The following is a 22,437-nucleotide window of genomic DNA, read 5'->3' as shown; positions in this document are numbered from 1 at the left end:
CCAGCTCTGACCTGTGATGACACCATTTGTCTCTTCTGTGTTCTGTCTGGCAGGCAATGTTGGGTTTGAACCCCAGCCTCACCTTCTATGCCATTGTGGGGGTTCAATGAATTACTGTTATTCACAAAGTGCCTGGAACAGTGTTTGGTGAATTGCAGACTTTGTGTAAATGTTTATTAAGTGTTGAGAGACAGTAAGGGAAAACCAGATGCAGGGACCTTTCTGTCAAACACATCACCAATAGTTTGCTATTTCCTGGGAAAGGCTCTGCCTTTCTCTTCAAGATGGAAAATTCATGCAGATTCTCTATTTCTCCTGTCCTCTCTGTCAAGATGTACACATCATGATCCTTTACTACAGGAAAGTATTACAAATGCACACCTGCTTAGGGAAAAGGACACAGGGAAATCTGAGCATTAATTGTTTATTGTATTTAATAGCATATGTGTGTAGGTCAGAGGACAATTCACGGGAGGCGGTTTTGAGGATCAAGCTCAGGTCATCAGGCTTGGCAGGAAGTCACTAACGCCGAGCCATCTCAATGGCTAGGGTATCAGCTTTTCTGATGCTCTCCTTTGCATCCCTGACTGGACTGTGATTTCAAATGAAATGATGATTTCTTGCTATTTTACTAAGAATCCCGAGTTCAGGATTCAGTTAATCTCTCATCCTGATTCAGAGCTGAGTCAGGACAGGGACACCTCCATCCTGCTTCCCCAGAGAAGTGTGTGGTCAGTTTTATATTGCACAGAATCTACTTGCTCCTTAGGGATGACTTTAGTGTGTCCTAGTCCCCACAAACTGCTGACTTACTGGGCCAGCTGCCAGTGTAAGCACGGTAGACAGAGGGTGGAATTCCAACATTGTTTGAAAATAATGAATTTGATTTCTAATCATGTGTTCATAGAGGGCAGTACTTTCCCATTTGATAGAGAAGGAACTGAATTTTTGGCCCATTACATGATGCTTGAGTTGACACACCTGTTGGCTAGAAAGCAAGGGAACCCTAAAGACATCTTGTCACTTCATGTTGTGATGTGCTATTTCATTTCATCTTAAAGAGTGTGGAAATCTTCAGTCCATTTCTCTATTTTCTTGTCCTTGACTTGGCAATGTCTATCCTTGCCTGCTGTACCTATTAAACCTTTGAACGTGCCCTGCTCCACCCTTAGTAAATGGACTTGAACATGTCTCACAAACATTGGATCCTTCCCTTTGACCCTTAGACTGGGCCATGCAAAAAGATGAGGGATGGGCTCGAGGAGAGAGTTAGAATCAAACTCTCTTAGGAATTTCATAACCACAGAAGGGTGTTGACTATTATCTGAGGAATCCCAAGTGAAATGCCATCTACAGAGAAAGCTTTAGAGCTGGGCACATGCCTGTAATCGCCACACTTGAGAGGTTGAGGAAGGAGAACATCAAGTTTGAGGCCAGCCTGGGCCACAGAGTGAGACCCTATCCCAAAGCATAACATAACAAACCAATGCTCTGTAAAAAGGGCTTGAGCATCCATCTGTGAGTTTGGTAACTAGAATAACTAGAGACAATGTTAGAGAGTACAGGAGAATGAAGCCCATGGCAGAAGAGAACCAAGGGAAAAACAAAGAGGAAAGACAGCCCTTGTTCCTGTCAGTCTTGGCTGTACCTTCATTCTCCTGAATCCCCTTCCTGTGCCCCCAATAGAAAACCAATTAGCTTGGGCCACTCTGACTTGTGTCTTGAGACCAAAGGCTTTAACCCAAATAATCCTAACACGTTATATATTAACAGGCATAGCCTGAACAAACCCTGTTGTTTGGATGCAATCCAGGTATCCTCAGCTGCAGTCACAGACCACAAATCTTCACTTTGTTCTTATGTCCTATTATATGACTGGGACTTCTTCATGCCAGCGTGCTGGCGGGACCCCAGCCTTTTGAAGTTGCCCTTTCCCTGCTAAGTGGAGCCCGGTGTTTGGTTTGAACTTACCTGATGATGCTCTAGCTGGGTCTTGCTCTGCTTGATGATGTTCTCTTTTTCCAAGAGCTCCTTCTGCTGCCTTTCAAACTCCTCCTTGCCCTATTGTTCCCAACACAAAGACCGCATTACCTCACCACTCTGAGTCACTTGTGTGACCAGCTTCATTGACAAACGTACTCAGACTGTCGTTGTCCCCTGGCCACATCCTTCATGTCCAGCTAGTCATTGTACACCACTGACAGGGACTTCCAGAGTTGCTGTGGAGACAGGCTTGAGAAATAAAGCCCGTTTCCGAGTGGGCTGCCATGGTTGCTGCTCGTTCTAGTTGGAGAACTTCCCATAATCCTCTTTACCCTCTTAAGAAGCACTACTTTTTCATGGCTCTTTTTTAATGGGTTATATGTGAACCCATGCACTTTCAAACCAAGGTAAAAATGGGTGCAGATTTCACTTCCAATTTCTTAGAATCTCCTCTACCTGTACTTGTACACCATCTCCAGTGTACACCATCAGAAGCCAGTGAGATGAATATTAAATTCCTTCATCTAACCTAAGCCATTCCTCAGCATGAGATGAGGCTCACTTGACCCTTTCTACTCTTTTACACCTCTGGCCTTTCAGTATTGAACAGTGTTCAGCATCATTCCTGGCTCTCAATCAAATGTAAAAGAATTGCAAAATAAGACATTAAGCTAAGTAGTAAGTACTAGGTTATGGTAGAATGAATTCTTCAAAGTCGACGGGGAAGTTTTCAGGATCCCAGGTCAATTGGGAACTAGTACCATTTATAATTCTAGGAAGCAGTTTTCAGAGCTTAACATATGCAGGCCAAGTTGTTGGCCAATTGGCAAATGATCACAGGTCCTCTAAATCTGATGGGGCTATGTGTCTTTGCAAGCAGTGAAACACACACCCACACACACATACACACACACACACACACACACACACAGTGTAGGCTTCAAGAGTTCCTTAGAAACTCTCTATGTACAGATATTTTCAATAGTTTTTTTCTTAACAGTGATATATTTTAAAACTTATTTCTATTACAATGGTCGGTTCCATGGAACTATGCCATAAAACACAAGTAGAGGAAGAACTGATACCATGACTAGTGAACCCACCGTTCCCCATTGATGAGTCTCCTCCAGCTTGCCTGAGGCGTATCAGTGAGATTTAATACAACCCTTTGAGTTAGTGCCTTCTCAAAATAAAATGAAGGCCCAGGGAGGTTAACTGAAATGGCTGTACAGTTTCTGTACAACCTCACCTTTAATTTTCACAGCACTTGGATTAGGACTCAGCATGTTCTGTCCGTTGGCTGTCCAGCCTATGGACATCAGTTCTGGGTTCCCTGAATATGAGTGTGGGCAGTTTATAGGTCTGGTTTCCTTACCTGTAGGTGGACATAATCATAGTCATCCATCCAACTCCTTTCAGAACCATCACTGCTACTACAGTCTGGTGGCTGGTCCTTGCCTAGAGCGGGAGGCAATGGCTTATTGTGGACCTGGGCCTTGTAGTCGCCAGGGCGCAATGGCTGCATCTGGGCCCCCGTATGTGTATACTCGCTAGAGTTCATGATGCTGTCGGGCCCATTCTTCAGGTGGGAACCGCCAGGACCTGCTCTAAAGAGGGTCTCTGCATAGGTGCTGATGGTGGTGGTCAGTTGCTTGGCATCATCTGGCACTGTCTTGGCTACCATCACAAACCGGTCCAGATCATCACATTTATTTTGGGGCTTCTTGATAGCTAGGACATTCAGGGACCAGTTGCATTCATTCAAATCATGGCTGGTTTGACTTAGAATCTGGTGGGAATCCTCTACTCTCTGAAGTTCCCGCTTCATTTTGTTGTGGAGGACCAGTTCTGGGAGGCAGGAGGCATTGGCTAAAGCTCCCTTGGCAAAATGGAGGTATTCTCGTAAAAACAGCTCCACCTTGTCCACTGCGGAGCGGATCTCATTGATGTGTCTTTCCATGTATCCATAACACCTCCAGTCTGTGGTGACGAGCGACATGAGGCTGCAGACACCCACCTCCAGGGCCTGCTGGAGCCGATAGAGCTTCTCAATGGCTGTGTCTGGGTCCAGGAGGAGCCTTTTGTCCTGAGGTGGGGAGGCTGACAACGAGGACTCCTTTGAGGAGGTGGAAGATGTGGACATGTTACTCCTGGTGCTGCCAGTGCTGGAGAAAGACAGTCGGTTGATCCCGTCTACCACATCCCGAGAGCCTTTGGCTTCTGCTGGGTTGTGCAGAGGGACATCGTAAACACCGTCTCTTTCCTCCAGATTTGCTTTTTCACTGGTTTCTGCTGGTGCCTCCAGAAACTGAACTCCTCGGGGGACATCATAGGCATCACTCTGGATGCCCCCGGACTGTCCCAGCTGAGAGGGGGGATGATGGAGAGGAAGGCCCTGGTGTCTTCCTGCTGTTGGTTCTGCAGCTCCTGGGGCATCACAGGGGAATTTGATAGGAAGGTCCTTCCCCACTGTCTTGGTGCTGGTTGGAGGGATGTCATAAACCCCCTCGGCTCTAGTGTCTGGCCTTCCATCTTGTTTCATTGGAGATGGGAAGTCATATTCTTTTTCCCTAAACCCTGCTTCATCCCGACAAGCTGATGGTGGAATGGAATAGACCTAAAAAGTAAGTAAAAAGCCAATTTATCTGTCCGTTGGATCCTGGATGGAGGCAGAAGATTAAGAGTCTGTGAAGGTGTGGTCCAGAGTTCACAGACCCATGTGCGAGATCTTCTTCCTCCCTCCTCCCACCATTTACTGCTTACAGATGTTTCCTGGGGCGCAGCATGATCCTTAGAGGATGTGTGCCCTCCTCCTTACACACGAGCATCCACTACCATTCTCAGTGCTGGCTGGCTCGGGTGGAGAGTCCTCATAGATAAGTTGCTCACCACCGGGTCGTAGTCTCATGTCTCCAACCCTTTACCGACTGACTATCCTACCCAGGTCAACCCATGCTGAGAGACAGAGGACAAGGTACACTGGACTGAGGGATCCGAGTTCTCTTCATGGTCATTAGATCATTTGTGAAGTTACCTGGGTCTCCTCAGTCTTCAGAGGCACAGCTCCCTGTCTGTTCAGCAAAGCCAATTGTGTTCAAAGTGTGAATACTCTCAGAGAATAACAGAAAACCAAATGGGCTACTTCTGATGAACAAACTGAGGAAGCTGTAGACCAGCGGTTCTCAACCTGTGGGTTGTGACCCCTTGGTGGGGGTCAAACAACCCTTTCATAGGGGTCACATATTAGATATCCTGCATATGTTATGATTCATAACAGTAGCAAAATTACAGTTATGAAGTAGCAATGGAAACAGTTTTATAGTTGAGGGTCACCACAACATGAGGAACTGTGTTAAAGGGTCACAGCGTTAGGCAGGTTGAGAATCACTGCTGTAGACCCTTCTAGAAATATGAGATGTATTAGATATTGAAAACCAAGCTTGCCACCTTCCCTTCCAATTGCCTCTTATCACTGCTGTCTCTATATCTTAGGGGACTCTCTACATGTGTAATTATGATTATAAATTTGTAATTAATTGCTGACTTCTCTCCTTTACTTCTTTCCCTCTTTCTCTTCTCTCTCTCCTTCCCTCATGAAGACAGTTTTTCCCTTTTGGAGAATGCCATTGTTTTATCCCAACAAGTTGACACACATCACCCCCCGCCCCATCCACACGGAGATACTCATCCACACCCAGGGCTTTACCAGCTCACTTACCCCTTGAGTAGGGGGAATGTCATACACCCCTTGGGGTTTTATCTCCCCCACTGGAACTGAAAACACGGGGCCTTTCACTGATGAAGGAGGGATGTCATATACCTGCAGAGAAACACTTGAGTTACCCAGGATGGAGATGCCATCTATTACTTCTCTTGCTACTATTTCCTTATGGATTTAACAACATCCCATGCCATTGGAGCTTTATGGAAGTTTCCTTTATAAATTTTGCATTCTTTGATTTCAATTGAATATGAAAATGATCTCACGTGACCTATCTGTTCTATAATTTAGATCATTTAAATTGCACATTTCCAGAAATAAAATGACAAACTGATAAAGCACCAAGCTAGTTCTCAGATGATAGACTAGACTTCCTGATAAGGCAAACTCAGAAACGGTTTAAATCACACTGGCTGAGTCCCTGGACAGGCAGCTCAGAGCTCCATTTGATGAGGTTGTCACTGGAGACTCTCTGCTCCTACGTCGTCCTGAAGACATGCCACCCCCGAAGCCAGTACCCCTGGTGATGTTCCCATTGCCTACCCCTTGAGTAGTGTGGGAAGGAGGCACATCGTAGACATCCTTTTGGTATCTGGATGGGTACTCGTACACATAGCCATGGCCTGTCCTCACGGGGGTGATCACCTGTGGGTGAAAATACACAGAGATGTCAAACGACAATCCCAAGTCCTCAGCCTACCTCTTAGCCTGTCACCAGGCACACATCCCTACTCAATCCCCCATAGCAGGGGAAGGAAGGAGAGAGAAGGCAGGAAGGATGAAATGAAAGGAAGAGAAGAGGGACAGGCAAAGAGAGAGAGAGAGAGAGAGAGAGAGAGAGAGAGAGAGAGAGAGAGAGAGAGAGAGAGGACATGTGAAGACATGACGTAAAATATGTAGGAAGTGTCTGAAATACCATTATTTCCTTTCCTAAGCGTTTTCCAAAAATCCTATAGAAGTTCATCGATAGTCTCAATTCCCTATATTCAAGGAGATAGGAAATTGTCTTATATCATATAAATTATAAAAGTCAGGCTGAAGAGAGGGCTCAACAGTTCAGGGCACTTGTTGCTCTCACAGAGGCCCTGGGATTGGTTTCCAGCACCCACCATGGCCGCTCACCACCATCCGGATCTCCAGTCCTAGGGCACTGATGCCCCCTTCTGTCCTCCAACAGCACCAGGAACATGTGTGGTACATACATATATACCTACACGCAGGCAAAATATTCATACACATACATAAAAATCAGTAAGTCCCAATAAAATAGCCAGGCGGTGGTGGCACACACCTTTAATCCCAGCACTCAGGAGGCAGAGCCAGGCAGATCTCTGTGAGTTCGAGGCCAGCCTGGGCTACCAAGTGAGTCCCAGGAAAAGCAAAGCTACACAGAGAAACCCTGTCTCGGAAAACCAAAAAAAAAAAAAAAAGTCCCAATAAAATAAAATAATGAAGTCTTAGCTGATCCTTTTGGCGTGGCCAAAGCCCAAGACTACAGTTTTTTAAAAGGCTCCAAAGCTTTTGTCAAGTACATAATACAAATAGTTTGGCCACTTAAAATTCCTCTCATACCTTCCCCAGTATGCCTCTTCATCTGACATTATTGCTGTGATTATAACTGAAATTCCACGGGTCACCCTAGTCCTTGCACGGAGCCCCTGCAGAACAGCCCTGTTCTTAAGATTGCCTGGGAGCATTCACCCTAATTTCTGAGACAAGGGAAACACAGTTCCCTCAGTGTCTATGAGAGACTGGGTCCAAGATCCTTGGATGCTCGAGCCCACGGGGTGTGGTGTTTTGCAGGTGACCTCCATATATCATCTGGCACACTTAAAAGCCTCTCCAAAATTACTTTATGGTCTACAGTGCTTTACAAATACTAAGTCAATAGATGGTACACGGTATTGTTTATGGAACAATGACATAAGTCTACACACGTTCACTGCGGATACAGTTATTTTCTAAGTAGTTTTGACTTGCCGCTGTGCGTGTGCGTGCATGTGTGTGTGTGTATGTGTATTGTGTGTGTGTGTGTGTGTGTGTGAATGCACTCTCTGTTATGTGCATATGTGGAGAGCAGTGGTTGACCAATTTTATGTATCTTTCTCTATTTCTCCCCACTTTGTTTGTTTGTTATTTATTTAGAGACCCCCCCATCTCTTCATTGACCAGGAGCTCACCACTTGGTTGGACTGGCTGGCTTGGGAAGCCCTGAGATTTGCCTTTCCCAGTGCCCACACCATCACTGGGGTTATAGGCACATGCCACCACACCTGGCTTTTCCACGTGTGTTGGGGATCTGAACTCAGGTGCCCACACTTGTCCAGCAAGCACTTTACCCGCTGTGGGCTCCTGTGTTCTGATGTGCGCTGCCATGGGTCATTCTAAACAGGCTAGAAACACTGTTTCGACTTAATTGATTGAATCTTCTCAGGGCTTGCCAATTGCCCTCGTCTTATTTTTGCCCAACTCTCTACTACCAAACCATTAACAGTGTCCATGTCAAAAACTGCCCTCCCCCCATGTCTTTGAGAAGTGACACTGAAACTTAGGAAGAGCTGTCTGTTCCCAGGAAGTCCTCATCCTTCACCCTTTAACATGAAAACTCTGGCGTCAGGCTGCCTACAAAACTATGTGAAAAATGTTCCACGTCCATCTTAAGCTGAAGCGAGTGGAACACAGCCAAGTGTGCCAGTGTCTGAACCCCAGGGGCTCCAAAACCCCCCCTGTTCAATTTTGTTTAAAATGCCTGATGCTTACAAGCTGATTATTTCTTGCACTGAAGGTAAAAGAGATTAGTATGCAGCAGACATTTCCATCCAGTCTCTCCATTGTCTTGGCTTTAGAAAAGGAACGCGGCACTTTAAGTTTGTTGGCATGGAGTGACGGAACCATTTTATGAAGCAGCCATTGTATTGTGCACAGCAAATATTCCTTCCTAAAGTGGGGGCTGTTTGCTGAAGTCTTTTAATGCCCTTGTATGGGTTTTTTTTTTTTTTCACTTACCATTGTGCAAGAGAGATATGAAGATCTTGTAAACGTTCTGTTTATAGCTCTCTATTTAGCTTTATAATAGAACCTGCTCACAACCCAGCTTTTGGTGAGTGTGGAAACTTCAAGAGTGCATTCCGTGTCAAGCTGCCAACTTAGGGATGCTGGTGAACTAATGCCAATTAAGTTGAAGTCCTGCATCCCTTTTCATCTTATATTTTGAAAACAGGGGGGTAGGGAGGTAGAGGGGGCAGTGCTGGTGTCTGAGTGTGGTTTTGGGGAAAGCAGGTAGGGGATGACCCTTAGAAAGGGTTAGGGACGGAGCCATCCCCTGCCTTTGTGGCCCTCCCCTGGCAGGGCACACTCAGGCTTCTTGGTATTTACCATTCCACTTCCTGACAAATGTCACGGAACCCCAACTTGCTCTCTCTTTCTCATTTAGAGGATGCCTGTGGTCATCTGGTGTTTAAAACTTTGCATTCCAAACTAGTCATTTTTCCTTGTTTATGCAGTTAAAGAAACAGATGGTGAAAACCACGGGAGGAAAAAGCCAATAAAATACAGCCTTCCCCATCCCAGCATTCCCGATGGTACACTCTAACTCACATGGGTCTGCCGATGACATTTAAGCGGACCAAAGCTTTGCTTCTGGTGGGACATGTCCAGAGCAGTTAGTGATCCACGTGGTGATTTAGGAAAGACTGCTGAGGCCTTCCTCAGTGCTAGCTCTGTCTCCACCCTTCCTAGGACCCTTTCCATGCCAGTGGGGTGTTCCTTCCTCAAGGGGAAGCGCTTGGCCAGCCTGACCTTCGAGTTCATTCTTCCTGCTTGACAGGAACACACAAAAAGCACTCTACATTAGCTCCTCATTCAGCCTCCTAGGACTATGGACTTGCAGCCTAAGAGGCATACCAGGAGCTGACTAAGACCATGAGTTTGGAAGAATTCTCCCGGGCATTAATGAAATCACTACACAAGGGCATTTTCAAATTAATTTCTTAATGAAATCAAGTCAGGGTTTTTCATTTCCCTGTTCTCTCTGTTTGTTTTTCTTTTGCACATTCCTTTTATTCTACGTATTTATTTATAGTTACAAAGGCTTAGCCCTAAGAATTACCAAGCTGACCTCTTAATTCATTACTGCTTCCCAGGGAGCTGAGCTGTGAGGTGGGCTGGGGCCCCAAAGGTCCAGAGCTACAACAGCTGCTTCCTTGATTGTGGTTACCCAGCAAAGGATCTGCACAGTCACATGTGGATCCGTCTCTGTCCTGATGAGGGATCCTGTTCTTGTTAACTAACCAGAAAGCCTCAAGAAGAGCCAGGGAACAGGGGACAGACTGCAATCATTTGGCTTTTTTCTTCCTTTCCTTTACATTTTTTTTTTAAAATCAACTCTCATTAGTTGTTTGTGTGTGTGTGTGTGTGCGCGCACTTGTGAGTGTGTAGATGTGTGTGCATGCTTGTGAGTGTGTGGATATGTGTGTACACTTATGAGTGTGTGGATGTGTGTGTACATGTGTGAATATGTAGCTGTGTGAATGTGCATACTTGTGAGTGTGGCGTGTATGTGTGTGTGTGTGTGTGTGTGTGTGTGTGTGTGTGTGTGCTATGTGTCTGTGCATACTTATGAGTGTGTGGATGTGTGTGGGGGCCAAAAGCTGATGTCAGGTAACTCCTCAACCTCTTTCAACTTCATTTTTTAAAAAGATTAGAGAATAGATGGCCACAATGTCTGTATTAGATGTCAAGATACTACTATTGCTGTGTGTGATGCAATAGTTACACACCTGTAACCCTAGTACTCAAAAAGCTGAGGCAGGAGGATTGTGAGTTTGAAGACAACCTAGGACACATAGCAAGACTCTCTCAAAAACAAAAACAGACAAACACACACACACACACACACACACAAAAAGAAACATCCCCAAAGGAAACCTTTTTTTCCCCTCTTGAGTATGCCTCAGTTGTGTGTAAGAGGCTTGAAGACTTAGGTTAAACTCTTAGCTATGAAGTCTATGGAGCTGTTAAATAATACTTCACATTAAAATTCTCTATCAAAAAAGGATTTAAAAATATTTAGTATTTTTTATGTATGCATACCATGGGCATTCGGTACCCTCAGAGGCAAGAAGAGGGTGTCAGATCCCCAGGATTGGCGTGGTGGACAGTGGCGAGCTAGCATGTACATGCTGAGAACTGAACCTGGTTCCTCTGCAAGAGCAGCAGTGATCTTAACTCCTGAGTCATCTTTCCAGTCCTCATCTTATTCTTTGAGGTAGGGTCTCTCACTGAACCTGATGTTCATCCATTTGGCTGGCCAAGGAGCTTGAGATCCACCTGTTTCCATCTTCCCAGTGCTGGGATTACAGACACGCACACTCATGTTTGGCTTACATGGGTGCCAGGGCCCCCAGTTCAAGTCCCCATGTTTGCATGGCAGGCACTTTACCGACTCAGCCATCTCAGTAGTTATTCCTTGTATGTATTAATGGGGCGCCTGTGGTAGATTCACACACACACACACATGGTATACACTGACTGAAAGCATTTACAAGCGAAGAGTCTGTCGAATCAGTCTCCAGGGCTGGGTCCTGACAGGTAGAGTGAAAAGACCAAAAGACCTAGGGTATGCTAGCCCTCTAATTAATGTGTTTACATAAGTACAAGGAGACAACCTCAGCCGTTCTGCCTTGCACTCCAGTGGTGTTTGATTTCCCCCACATTCACATTGAGCCTTAGATCCTGACTTTTGAAGATGTTCCTGACACAGCCTGTCGTTTGTAGGTGCAGATTCTGAAGCCACAGATTCAATCAAACTCGGGGGGGGGGGGGCATGCATGGGAACGATTCGCACCTGCACTGAGCCTGTGCGGACTTTACTTCTGTGTCATTCTTTCCTAAATGATACAGTCTGACAAGTACGTGCACAGCATTTCATTGCATGGGTTTTGTCCGTTACCTAGAGATGATTCAACGCCTGTGTGCGGATGTGTGTAAGTTAGACAAGCATTATGCCATCTTCGGTGAGGATCTGAAAGGGTCTTTGGAGGTCCTGGAATGAATTCCTGGAGATGACAGACAAGTCTTTCTACTTTCATGATTCATACTTTGGAGAGTCGTGCACACTGGAGTTAAAAGAAAGGTCCGTTTGGATAGCAGAGGGCTAGAGTCTGTGGATTAGAGGAGAGATCTTGGGGCTCTTGGTTGATGTTTTCACATTCAGTTCGCCTGGGCTTGTATCATAGCAGAGCAGGGATCCTGCATCCAGACGCTTGAAGGCCCGGCAAATAGGTGTGGAGGAGAAACAGGCAGGCAGGCAGGCGTCTGTGCCTGGGAGTCAGTGCACATCCTATTGAAAGGTAGACAGCCATGCCTGTGTTCCAGTACTGGGCTGTGCTGTCAGATCTTGCATGCATTCCAAAGCCAGAAGTATAAAAATCTTGTTTTCAAAATTGGTTCAAAATTCTAAAGCATCGTGTTGGCTGAATAAACCACATCTCTGGTCCCTAGGCTGCCTGGCTTTCTTTCACCTATATATATATATATATATATATATATATATATATTTTTGTCTATGTATTCTTTCCCCTTCCTCCCTTGGGACCTTGAAAACCCCTAGGTCTGACCAATACCTTTTCTATCAAGACTGCAGGTCTCTAGTTTCCTTAAATGCCCTGAACACCCACACATCTGCACCTGCTTTGTCTATGCGATTCTTTTCCCTTCCTTATCCTCAGAGTTCATTGTTTTCAGAGCCAAGCAGAATGCCTCTCTCCCAGAAAGCTTTCCCTAGACAGTCAAATTACCTCTGTCCTTGTAACACTCCAAGTACTTTCTCCACACTTCTGATGACGCATGTGACGTATGGTTTGACTCTCTCGGTGACCTCATGGCTTTTCTTAGTATGTTGGAGCTGTTTCTTATCCATTTCTATATAAGCAGCAGGGCTTACCCCTGTATCTTGGATACAGCATATTTTAAGAAAGATGGCGCTAGAAGGATGATAAACTATGTATGCCTACATAGAATAAGCTGATTTTCCGGGGCAGTCAGCTCTGGAGTGAGTGGCACCCCCAGGCTCACAGGCAGGATTCCTATCAGTCATGGTGAGCAAGTGAGAGAGCCAAGAAAAGAGGAACATTCAGTGTGGATGGGGGGGGGGGCGGTGTCAGCAACCACTAACGAATGTGCCAGCAGCTGTGAGAAAGAAGACATCATACTCCGCTATCTCCTTTGGCCCCAGAAAGGAAACATAATTTACAGGAATAAGCATTGTGCTTCAGTTCCCAGGGCATGTGACAGGCCTCCTCTCGTAAGAACTGTGTGACCGAAGGTTGAAAAGCTCATGGCTCTGCAGAGGGAAACGGTGGCTGGCATAAGCTGGGGGTGGGTAAAGCTGGACCTGTCTGTGGTTCTACCACTTAAAAGTCATGAGCACATGAGCAAGGCTGCAGCCAGGCTGTACGCTGTCATGTGTGGGATGTAAAAAAGCATGAGTTTACATTTATCTGTGCCTATGAGGCTGGCAGATGAAAACAAAATCTGCTCTGGAGGTAGACAGCATGTCATAGGCCCCAAATTATTTTTACAAAAATGATCTAAATGACAGTGTCAAAGACACCCAGAGAACCCCAGTACCACACAACAGGGGAGCCGGTTCTTGCTCACTGGTAGAGATATGGTGCTTATTTAGTACAAAGATTGCAAGGCTGTTTGCCTTCAGAGTGTTTCATGATGAAACATGAAGATAAAACAAAAATCACTAACTTCTATGTTTACGTTAGATGAAAAGAAAAGTCAACTTTACACATGTGTGAAGTGTTGAAAGTCAGGCCCAAGAGGCACTGGGAACTTCAAAGCAAAGCCACCAATGAGAGGGGACTTTGTTTCTTAGCAGCAGATCTACTCAGGTTCTTATGTTATCAGTGTTGCCAATATCATGATTATCATCAACACAGGTCAAGGTACTCCAGTGGAAAGCGCTGGGGCAAGGGGTGCTGTCTTGGGTTTTAGAAATGAAGGCCTGTTCTGAAGAGAAGGGTGATGAGGTCCTCTGCTCAGGACATGTGACTAAAATTCTCATCAGTGGGAGACCACAAGCTAATGCTTGTCAAGAGTATCTCGCCAAGAAATAGGGCACAGAGCCTGCTCTCTGCGATGTGGATAAGCAAAGCTTTGCCCTAGAGATAACTCCCCACATGATATCACTGTGGCCAAGGCCTCGGCAAGTCTGCTTGGGCTGTATCTTCCCTTGGGCATCTGCGGCACCTCCCTAATGCAGAGCTGGGGTTAGGACAACTTCAGTCTCTCAGCTGCCTGCTGCTAGCTGACTGGAGCATGAGGAGAAGCAGGAAGGAAGCAGCCATATGCCATTCATGAAGGCAAGCTCTCCTTATCCCCACCAACCCCTCGTGTTCTTCTGTGTCTCCACACTTCCTTCAATGCAACATCTTACCCCTTCCCTATTTCTCATGCGACCAGCAGCCACGAGGAACAAAACAGTGGAAGCTGATACGTTGATCATGCAGAAGCTGAGAGTAGAGTGAATAGAATGGTAGTTAAATAAAGACTGGGAAGTGGGTGAGGGTAGGGGCATGCAAAGCATGGCGGACATACAGAGGCATCCCGCTGGACAGAAGGAAAAAAAAAGTTCTAAAGTTCTGTACCACAGAAATGTAACTGTAATTGACAAGCATTAATTGTGTATTTCAAAATAGCTAGTAGAGAGGATTTCCAATGTCTCCGACATCAGAAAATGATAAATGTTTGAGCTGATAAACAAGGCAACCCACCTTAACTAATTAGGTGCTGAAATATCCTATCAATATGTATAGTAACTATGTGCTATTTAAAAATTACACACACACACATATATAAAACTATCTGAGTAAGAAAGAATTAAGTAGAGGAGAGGAGAGACATGGAGATGGGCTGGGAAGAGCATAGGAAACTTCAAAAGTGTTGCTTATATTCTAGTTGTTACTATTCATAATTCTGCTCTATCATTTATAGAGTTACCACTCTGCCTACTGACCTTTGTATATGACATGACTAGGGATGGGATGTAGCTCAGTGGCAGTGCTTGTCTATCATGTACAAGGGCCCTGTGTCCTGTGGGGATGTAGCTCAGTGGCGGGTGCTAGTTTAGAATGTCCAAGGGCCACTAGGGGTAGGACGTAGCTCAGTGGCAGGTGTGTGTCTGGCATGTAGAAGAGCCTTGCGTCCTGTTCTTAGCACTGTCAAAAATATCTTTATAAAAACACACAATATAATTTTAAGAAAAATTCAAACAATAAGAAAGAATTCCACCTGGAAGCATTTTCTTTTAAGAGTATCACGGTTGGCCGGGCGGTGGTGGCGCACGCCTTTAATCCCAGCACTCGGGAGGCAGAGCCAGGCGGATCTCTGTGAGTTCGAGGCCAGCCTGGGCTACCAAGTGAGTCCCAGGAAAGGCACAAAGCTACACAGAGAAACCCTGTCTCAAAAAAAAAAAAAAAAAAAAAAAAAGAGTATCACGGTGTATAGGAAATCACAATAGTTACAACTTGTAACATCTGATTTTGCAGCTAATTTTGTGTCCTGTCATTTTTTGCAAACCAGCTTTAGGAATGGCACACGCTGTGTAATCCTTTGCCCCTACTACTAAGATATGGGCAGGTGAGATGGCTCAGTAAGTAAAGGGGCTTGCTGCTAAACCCGACGACCTGAGTTCAATCCCTGTGACTCAAATGCTAGAAGGAGAGAATCAACTCCTGCAAGTTGTACTCTGATGTCCACACATATACAAGTGCACACATGTGCGTGCTCTCTCTCTCTCTCTCTCTCTCTCTCTCTCTCTCTCTCTCTCTCTCTCACACACACACACACACTCATACACACACACACCACACACACACACACACACACACACACACACACACACACACACACACATTAGATATTGCCTAAACTACTGACCAGGATGGAGCAGAGCAGGAAGGTGAATAACCAGGCTCTGGTGTTCTGCCCTAAGGCCTTCACCAGAATCAGGCAACTGAGGAAATTTGCCCCTCAGAAAGCACAGCGGGTGCTGATGAGGCTAGAGTATATATACACACCACTGCAACGACAGACCCACATACAGCCTGGCCATCAACAATCCCTGAGATGCTCTAATGAACAAGTGTGTCACATGACTAGCATCCATTGCTTTGTCTTGGCAAGAGAGGGAACTATAATTACGCTGCTGTCTGCCACCCCCCCCCCCCGATTTATTTATACTACCTCTGTTTGGGTTTCATGCATTAACAAGACTATGTTAATTTCTAAAACTGCTTATTAGATAGGAACTATTTCACTCAAATGAAATTAAAAAAAAAAAACGCAGTAACAGAGACACCACAGCCTTGATTAGGTTTTATAATAACCCTCTGTCTTAAATGAGCAATTTACCCTCTTCCTTTTTCAAGGAAACCCTAGGAAATGAAATGTCACCCCCACCATTGCCTGCCCACTAGGACTGGGGCTCAGTTTTCAGCAACCGAGTGCTACAGTGGGCTGCCTGTTTGAAGTCCAAGATTACGTCTTACGCTTCTATGAGGAGAGGAAAAGCCACACATGGTCCACCCTGGATTTATTAATTCTCTGTAAATTCTCTCTGCCCAGCTTGGGTGCAGCAATGAGTTCATTTGTTTACTTGCATAGCAACAACACAATGAAACCTCAGTCTGACCTTAAGAACACGCCCTCCCGAGCCCCATGCAGGCTTAGCCCACCCTACTGCTCACTTCCCTTGAGACCTTTTCCCTCTCTGTTTTGGGGACGTGACTTACTTTCCTTTAAGGACATTTGAGATTTGATTTTTTTATGCTGGAACTAAACGCCTTGCAAGTCATCTCAATCACAGGCAGCCTCTCTCTCCACTTGAGTGAAAGGCGAAGGGAAGGCTCCGAAGTGGAGCAGCGCTCTCGGGTCACTGGCATTTGACACAGCTTTGTGTGGCAGAGCACTCGCTGGGAACAGAGCCTGATTGTTAAAGCCACCAGCATGTCTCCCCGGCTGCTGCCAGGCAGCTCTTTGTATAGAGTGAGCACTAAAGCAATATTTAGTTATGACTGACCAAGTACCAAAGAGCAGCGAGAAGCCCTGGACATCAAACCATGGTGGGAAATGACGTCTGGGTTCCCCAAGTGACCAAGGTCTTTTATGGGACAAAGCTGAATACAGTTTGCGACAATTAGGTATTGAAAGTCAATTTTTATATCCTTTTCAATTGACTGAAATGTTCTTTTGCATGAAACCATAAAGGAATAGGCATTTGGGCTCTTTTTATATCTGAATAAATTCAACAGAACCATATGCATTACATCTAGATTTAGATGCTCTAGACTGCCCTGTTGGACCATGGGCGGGAGGTGATGGAGGAGAAGTTTGGGACCCAAATGCCTATGGGTATTGTTTCTCCTTGAGTAGGAGACCTCTCATGGCTCAGCGGGAGGAAGGATGTGATGGCTGGTGGGACAAATAGCACATATGGCAGAATTTGGTGCAAGTTCTGAAGATGGCTGCCATGCTGAGAGGCACCAGGTCTATTTCTTTGCCTAGACCATGAGGCTTATTTCGGGCAAGATGGTAGGAAATAGCAAGTATGAGGAGGAAGCACTTCCCTGCCTTATAATAAAGCATGGAGGGCAGTTCTCCAAGTGACGAACGTCCTGGACGTTTCCTTGTGTGTAAGACCTGTGTCTGGTAAAAGTTGATTTTCACTGGTGAGGACAGCACAGCCCTTGTACCCCGAGTCTCCACCTGCCCTTGGCAACTTCTAGAAGTTCATCTAGTGTGCTCAGAGGCTGTGGATGGGAATGTGGGATGGGTCCTAAAGAAGGGGAGGAACAAACTGTCAATATTTAGGGGTCAAGTTGAATTTTTTAAAATGATTTTTGAGGACAGGTCATTTAATAAACTCTTTCAAGTGATTCTGGGAAAAAAAGCCCAATAAGGATATCTAGATCAGAAAATTTTGTCAAAGACCACTAGAGAGAATCCCGTTTCAGTGGCCATTTCACAATCAAGGGAACTAGAGTTCAGGTGGTCACTCAGCTAGGGAAGCGAGGAGTAAGTGGGTACTTCAGTTGATGCCTCCAATCCTTTCCTCAGTGTCCCATCGCCTCTGTTAGTGGCACACAGCACACAGTTTCTAGAAACATGGAAGGAAATGCTCTCAAAGAAAGTGGCTTCCATATTCAAGAGACACAACTTGAAAATTGGGTATCTTATGCTTTGGGGGTTCCCCTTCTACAGCTAATCCAGTCTGGGAGACAGCTCCATTTGATTACATGACCTTATCCATTTGGAGCAATGCCGTCATTTGAGAAGATGTCCACATGGCCATGTTCCCGGTGGTACTGCAGATCTGGCATCTCCCAGCTGGGTGCCTTGGACAGGCAGCTGGGTGGCTGGGACATCTGCGGTTCTCCTCTCTCAGCTCTTTGGCTCCTATGTGGATGGGCGGGGCAAGCCTTCTGCAGCAACACTGGCTAACACAGGGTCTCAGCACCCAGAGTTCCGGTGGGCTGGAAATGCTAGTGAGGTAAGTGCGCCCTCTTGTTTTAGGCCTGGCAATGCCACCTATTCACCTGGATGTAGAAACCATTAACATCGGAGTCAGCCAGGCATGAGCTCAAATCAGGACTGCCTCTTGGGAAGAGCAGTGAGTGAACTCCAGCAGATTGACTTCTCAGACCTCAGCCCTTTTCTCTGTTGAGGTGAAGGAAAGCTGTAGTAAGCATGTCATAAGCCGCCAGGGGGGGTTAGATGATACAGAAAATAAAACGCCCTCAAAATGGAGCAGAGGTTCGGAGGTAACGACGGTCATCTCTATACTTCAGATTCGAAGCCACATTGCAGAATAAGATGGGGAAACTTAACAGCACCATGTTTCAGACCCTGATGTTCCCTGAGGTTCTTTTGAAGACCCCTTAGGTGTCTCCAGAAATTAACAGAGACTGCTGAGGAAGTTACTGCCCTGTGCGTGAACCACCTGCACCTCATTCAGCTGGGCATACCTCTAACATTAGCCAGGCGCAAACTGCAATCGGTTAGCTGCATGTATCCCAGGACAGCTATGAGTGTCGCCCAAGACATTTGTAGATGGTACTGACATTTTGCAGTGTCAGAAAGGTTGGGCAATTCTGCGGGCTGTTACCCTGACACAATGGTTCAGGTATGACTACTTAGAACAGAGTGCTTTGACCTCTGACATTTTCTAGCCTGGCATTTTGTGCAATGAACTCTGACGAGTTGGTTTTTGCTTTTCTTTTGTTTCGTAAAGATGTATTCAAATAAGGCCATCCAGGTTTTATCATTCAATAATAAAAGAAGCAGTTTTCCTGCCCACCCTCCCTCCCTCAGAGAGCATTATCCACTCAGTGAGGCCTCCTGTGGCAGGCAACATCTTACTCACTCAGATAAGCAGTCGCTTAGTTAGCATGCAATCTGAGGAAAGGGAGGGTTAGCCTCTGTTGACTTGGTGTGGGTGTGTAAGAAGTTACGAATACACCCTCAGAAATACATATTGTCTACGAGCTTTAGGACAGAGTGTTGATGCTGAATCTGAAGACTTCGGCATTGAGCAAACAAAAAGGACCTTTGTTCAGTGAAGGAGGTGTCAGGGTTTGCTCATTCCCTTGGCGTGGGTGACCGTCTGGGAACACAGCCTTTCAGTTCAGGGTGATCTCAACACGTCCCCCCCTTCCCTGCTTGGTGACCTTCAAGGCTGGGTGTAAAATGCACCTTGATTTTTCAGGGGAGAAACATTTCAGTGCTCTGGACAGTTTCACAAACTAAATAAACACTTAGGAATATTTATTAGATTTGTCTTTATGTAGACATGTACACTTCTGGAACAAAATTGTACCTTTCTGACTTTATATGTGAAACACCTGGGGGTATCCTCTGCCCTGGAATGAACTTTTTAGCTGTGTGTGAGAGTTTAGAAAGAGAGAGAGGGGAGGGAGCAGAAAGGCAGAGACAGACAGACAGACAGAACAACAGGGAACAAAGGAAAGGGAGGTGAAAAGTCAGGGTTTGTCAACACCGAAAACTTTAATTTCCTCTAAATCTATTTTTCACTTGTTAGTAGACAGATACTATTGCTTAATATATATAGCATTTAGTTGACTGGTATCTGAGGTTGTTATGGCAACTCATTTCGAAATGCCTAAATGACAACAAGGGAAGTCTTTGGTTCCTAAGCCAACAGTCATGAGTGTGTGTGTTTGTGTGTGTGTGTGTGTGTGTGTGTGTGTGTGTGTGTGTGGTGATGATTCAGTGTCTAAGAAGGCATAGACTCTATAACTAATGCGTTTCAGGATCTTATATTACTTTTCAGGAACCAGCCTGGAAGACGTGCCTAAAGCCTTTGAGTCATTTCCTGGCAGCATTTGTCTGTACCCTAGTTTGGAATTGCCCGTCTTAGAGATGATGCCATGGGGCTTGGTGAATCTCCACAATCCTTGAGTTTTTTAAGTGGTCACCACAAAATAGTACTTGTCCCAGCCTAGACGGTGAGGGCAGCTCATCCCATTTCCAACGGGCCCATGAGCTCCACGGTATCAGTGAGGTGTGCACGTCTTATGGGAAGAGAATGCTGGGTTTCCAGGAGAAAGCTTTAGGCTGGAGATGAGCTTTAAGGTGTGAGCAATTTGAAAACACAGGACAAGAGGGGAGGTATCCTAGACATCATGGCACCTAGAACAGAGGCTGCTCTGAGAGAATACAAAGTCTAAGTTTTCCCTCCAGGAGACTATGAAAGAGTTTATTGGTCTGCTGTTGGGTTTTTTTTTTGGGGGGGTTGTTGGCTCTTTTTTTTGGGGGGGGACCACCAGCTCCCAAATAAATCACACAGAGAGGTTTATTCTTAATTATGACTGTCCAGACTTAGCTTGGCTTAGTTTCTTGCCAGCTTTCCTTAACTTAACTTATTCCATCTACCTTTTGCCTCTGGGCTTTTCCTGTTCTCTTACTTCTGTAAATCTTACTCTTACTCCATGGCTGGCTGTGTAGCTGGGCTGGTCCCTGAAGTCCTCCTCCTTCTCTGACTCCTCAATCGTCTCTTCCCAGATTTCTCTTTCTATATATTCGCTCTGCTAGCCAGCTCCGCCTATCCTTTCTCCTGCCTTGCTATTGGCCGTTCAGTTATTGGACCATCAGGTGTTTTAGACAGGCACAGTAACACAGCTTCACAGACTTAAATAAATGCAACATAAACAAAAGTAACACACCTTAAAATAATATTCTACAACACTAGTCTTGCTGTCTATACTAGGCCTCAGATAAGAAGCCCAATGTAATGTTTTTCTATTTTATTTTATTTTTTGAGATAGGGTCTCATGGAGTTCAGACTGATCTTTAACTCAAAATGTGGCCAAGGACTGCCTTGAACTCCTGACATGATTGCCACTGCCTCCTGAGTACTGAGATTATAAGCGTGAGCCACCACACCTGGCTTAAATGAAGTCTAGGGCCTCAGGCATGCTAGACAATTGCTCGTTTACAGAGCTATATCCCCTTCCCTAAAGCTCAAATTTCTATCAATCATTATTTGCTTTAGTATCACATTTATTATTTAAGGACAGTTACAATTATGGAAAATGAGTGGTGTACCCTCTAAGGGTCTTCTGGAGGAAACTGCGCTTTCTGCCACACCACGTGGTCATGAGCTGTTGGGGAAGGTGTGAACAGTAGGAGACTGAGTGAGTAAGAAGCCCGGAGTCACCTTTTGGTGGTTAGTTTTGCGGTTAACTGAACTTTCAGAGTTTGTTCCTTGCTCCCACTTTGCTCAGTCATTCGTCATGCTGGTCTGGGTGCTGAGACTTGGTTGCATATCTTGGCTTCCTAGAGTCAAGCTAGTCTTCAGAAGGAGACAGAACATATTTAATCCTGCTGGTTACAGTTAAAGCGGTGAGTGGAAAGAGCAATCATCAAGGGCGGGTGGGATGGCTCTGTGGTAAAGGCACTTGCAGTTAAGCCCCGTGACCTGAGTTCAATCCCGGGGCCCCACGTGGTGGAAGGCAAGAACCGACTCCCGTGAGCTGTTCACTGACTTCCACATGTGCATCGCACCCACACACATACATGGAAAATAAATACATAAACGTTCACAAAAACCTTAGCTAAGTAAATAGTTGTTTTAAGAAAAGAATAACCACTGGGCAGTGGCGGTACACACCGTTAATTCCAGCACTCGGGAGGCAGAGACAGGCGGATTTCTGTGAGTTTGAGGCTAGCCTGGGCTACAGAGTGAGTTCCAAAGGCTCAAAGCTACACAGAGAAACCCTGTCTACAAAAAAAAAAAAAAAAAAGGAAGAAAGAAAGAAAAGAATAACCAGCATTGTTTCCCCGTGGAGCCTGAGTGTGAAATGGGTGTGGCCCATGGTAGTTTGCTGACCACTGAAGTGAAAGGTGAGATTGTTTTCAGACCTTTGAAGACCTTTGACTTCAGGGCATTTGAGCTTCCCAACCCGAATCCAACTCTCATATTTTAAGTAGAATTTCCCCTTTTTAAAGACTGAAAACTTTTTTTCTTAAATTGAGCTTTTCAAATTATTTGACTATGAGTAACTCATTTAATTTAGAACTGTCTGTGAGTTCTTGGCAATCTCAACACATAGTTAGAAGTCTTTGCAGAGTGAGAAAGCGCTAGCTTACCAATTGTTTTCCAAATGTAATGGAATTGTCAGGAGTCCCACATATAATTAATGAGG

General features: G+C 45.4%; 1 protein-coding gene across 2 annotated transcripts in view; it reads right to left on the bottom strand.

The window, feature by feature from the left end:
• The window catches only part of Nedd9 (neural precursor cell expressed, developmentally down-regulated 9), a 180,463-nt gene that overhangs the window by 2,525 nt on the left and 155,501 nt on the right, over positions 1–22,437 (bottom strand). For both annotated transcript variants that reach the window (XM_028867762.2, XM_028867761.2), the window contains 4 exons: positions 6,248–6,349; positions 5,702–5,803; positions 3,359–4,600; positions 1,972–2,061 (listed from right to left, as the gene is read on the bottom strand). In XM_028867762.2, coding sequence (XP_028723595.1) covers positions 1,972–2,061; positions 3,359–4,600; positions 5,702–5,803; positions 6,248–6,349 — 1,536 coding nt within the window. The remainder of the gene's footprint in view (positions 1–1,971; positions 2,062–3,358; positions 4,601–5,701; positions 5,804–6,247; positions 6,350–22,437) is intronic.

The sequence above is a fragment of the Peromyscus leucopus genome, chromosome 5, assembly GCF_004664715.2.
Source record: "Peromyscus leucopus breed LL Stock chromosome 5, UCI_PerLeu_2.1, whole genome shotgun sequence".
NCBI classification, from domain to species: domain Eukaryota; kingdom Metazoa; phylum Chordata; class Mammalia; order Rodentia; family Cricetidae; genus Peromyscus; species Peromyscus leucopus.
Note: the sequence above shows the minus strand (reverse complement) of the source record. Positions and strands in the feature narration are given on the sequence as shown.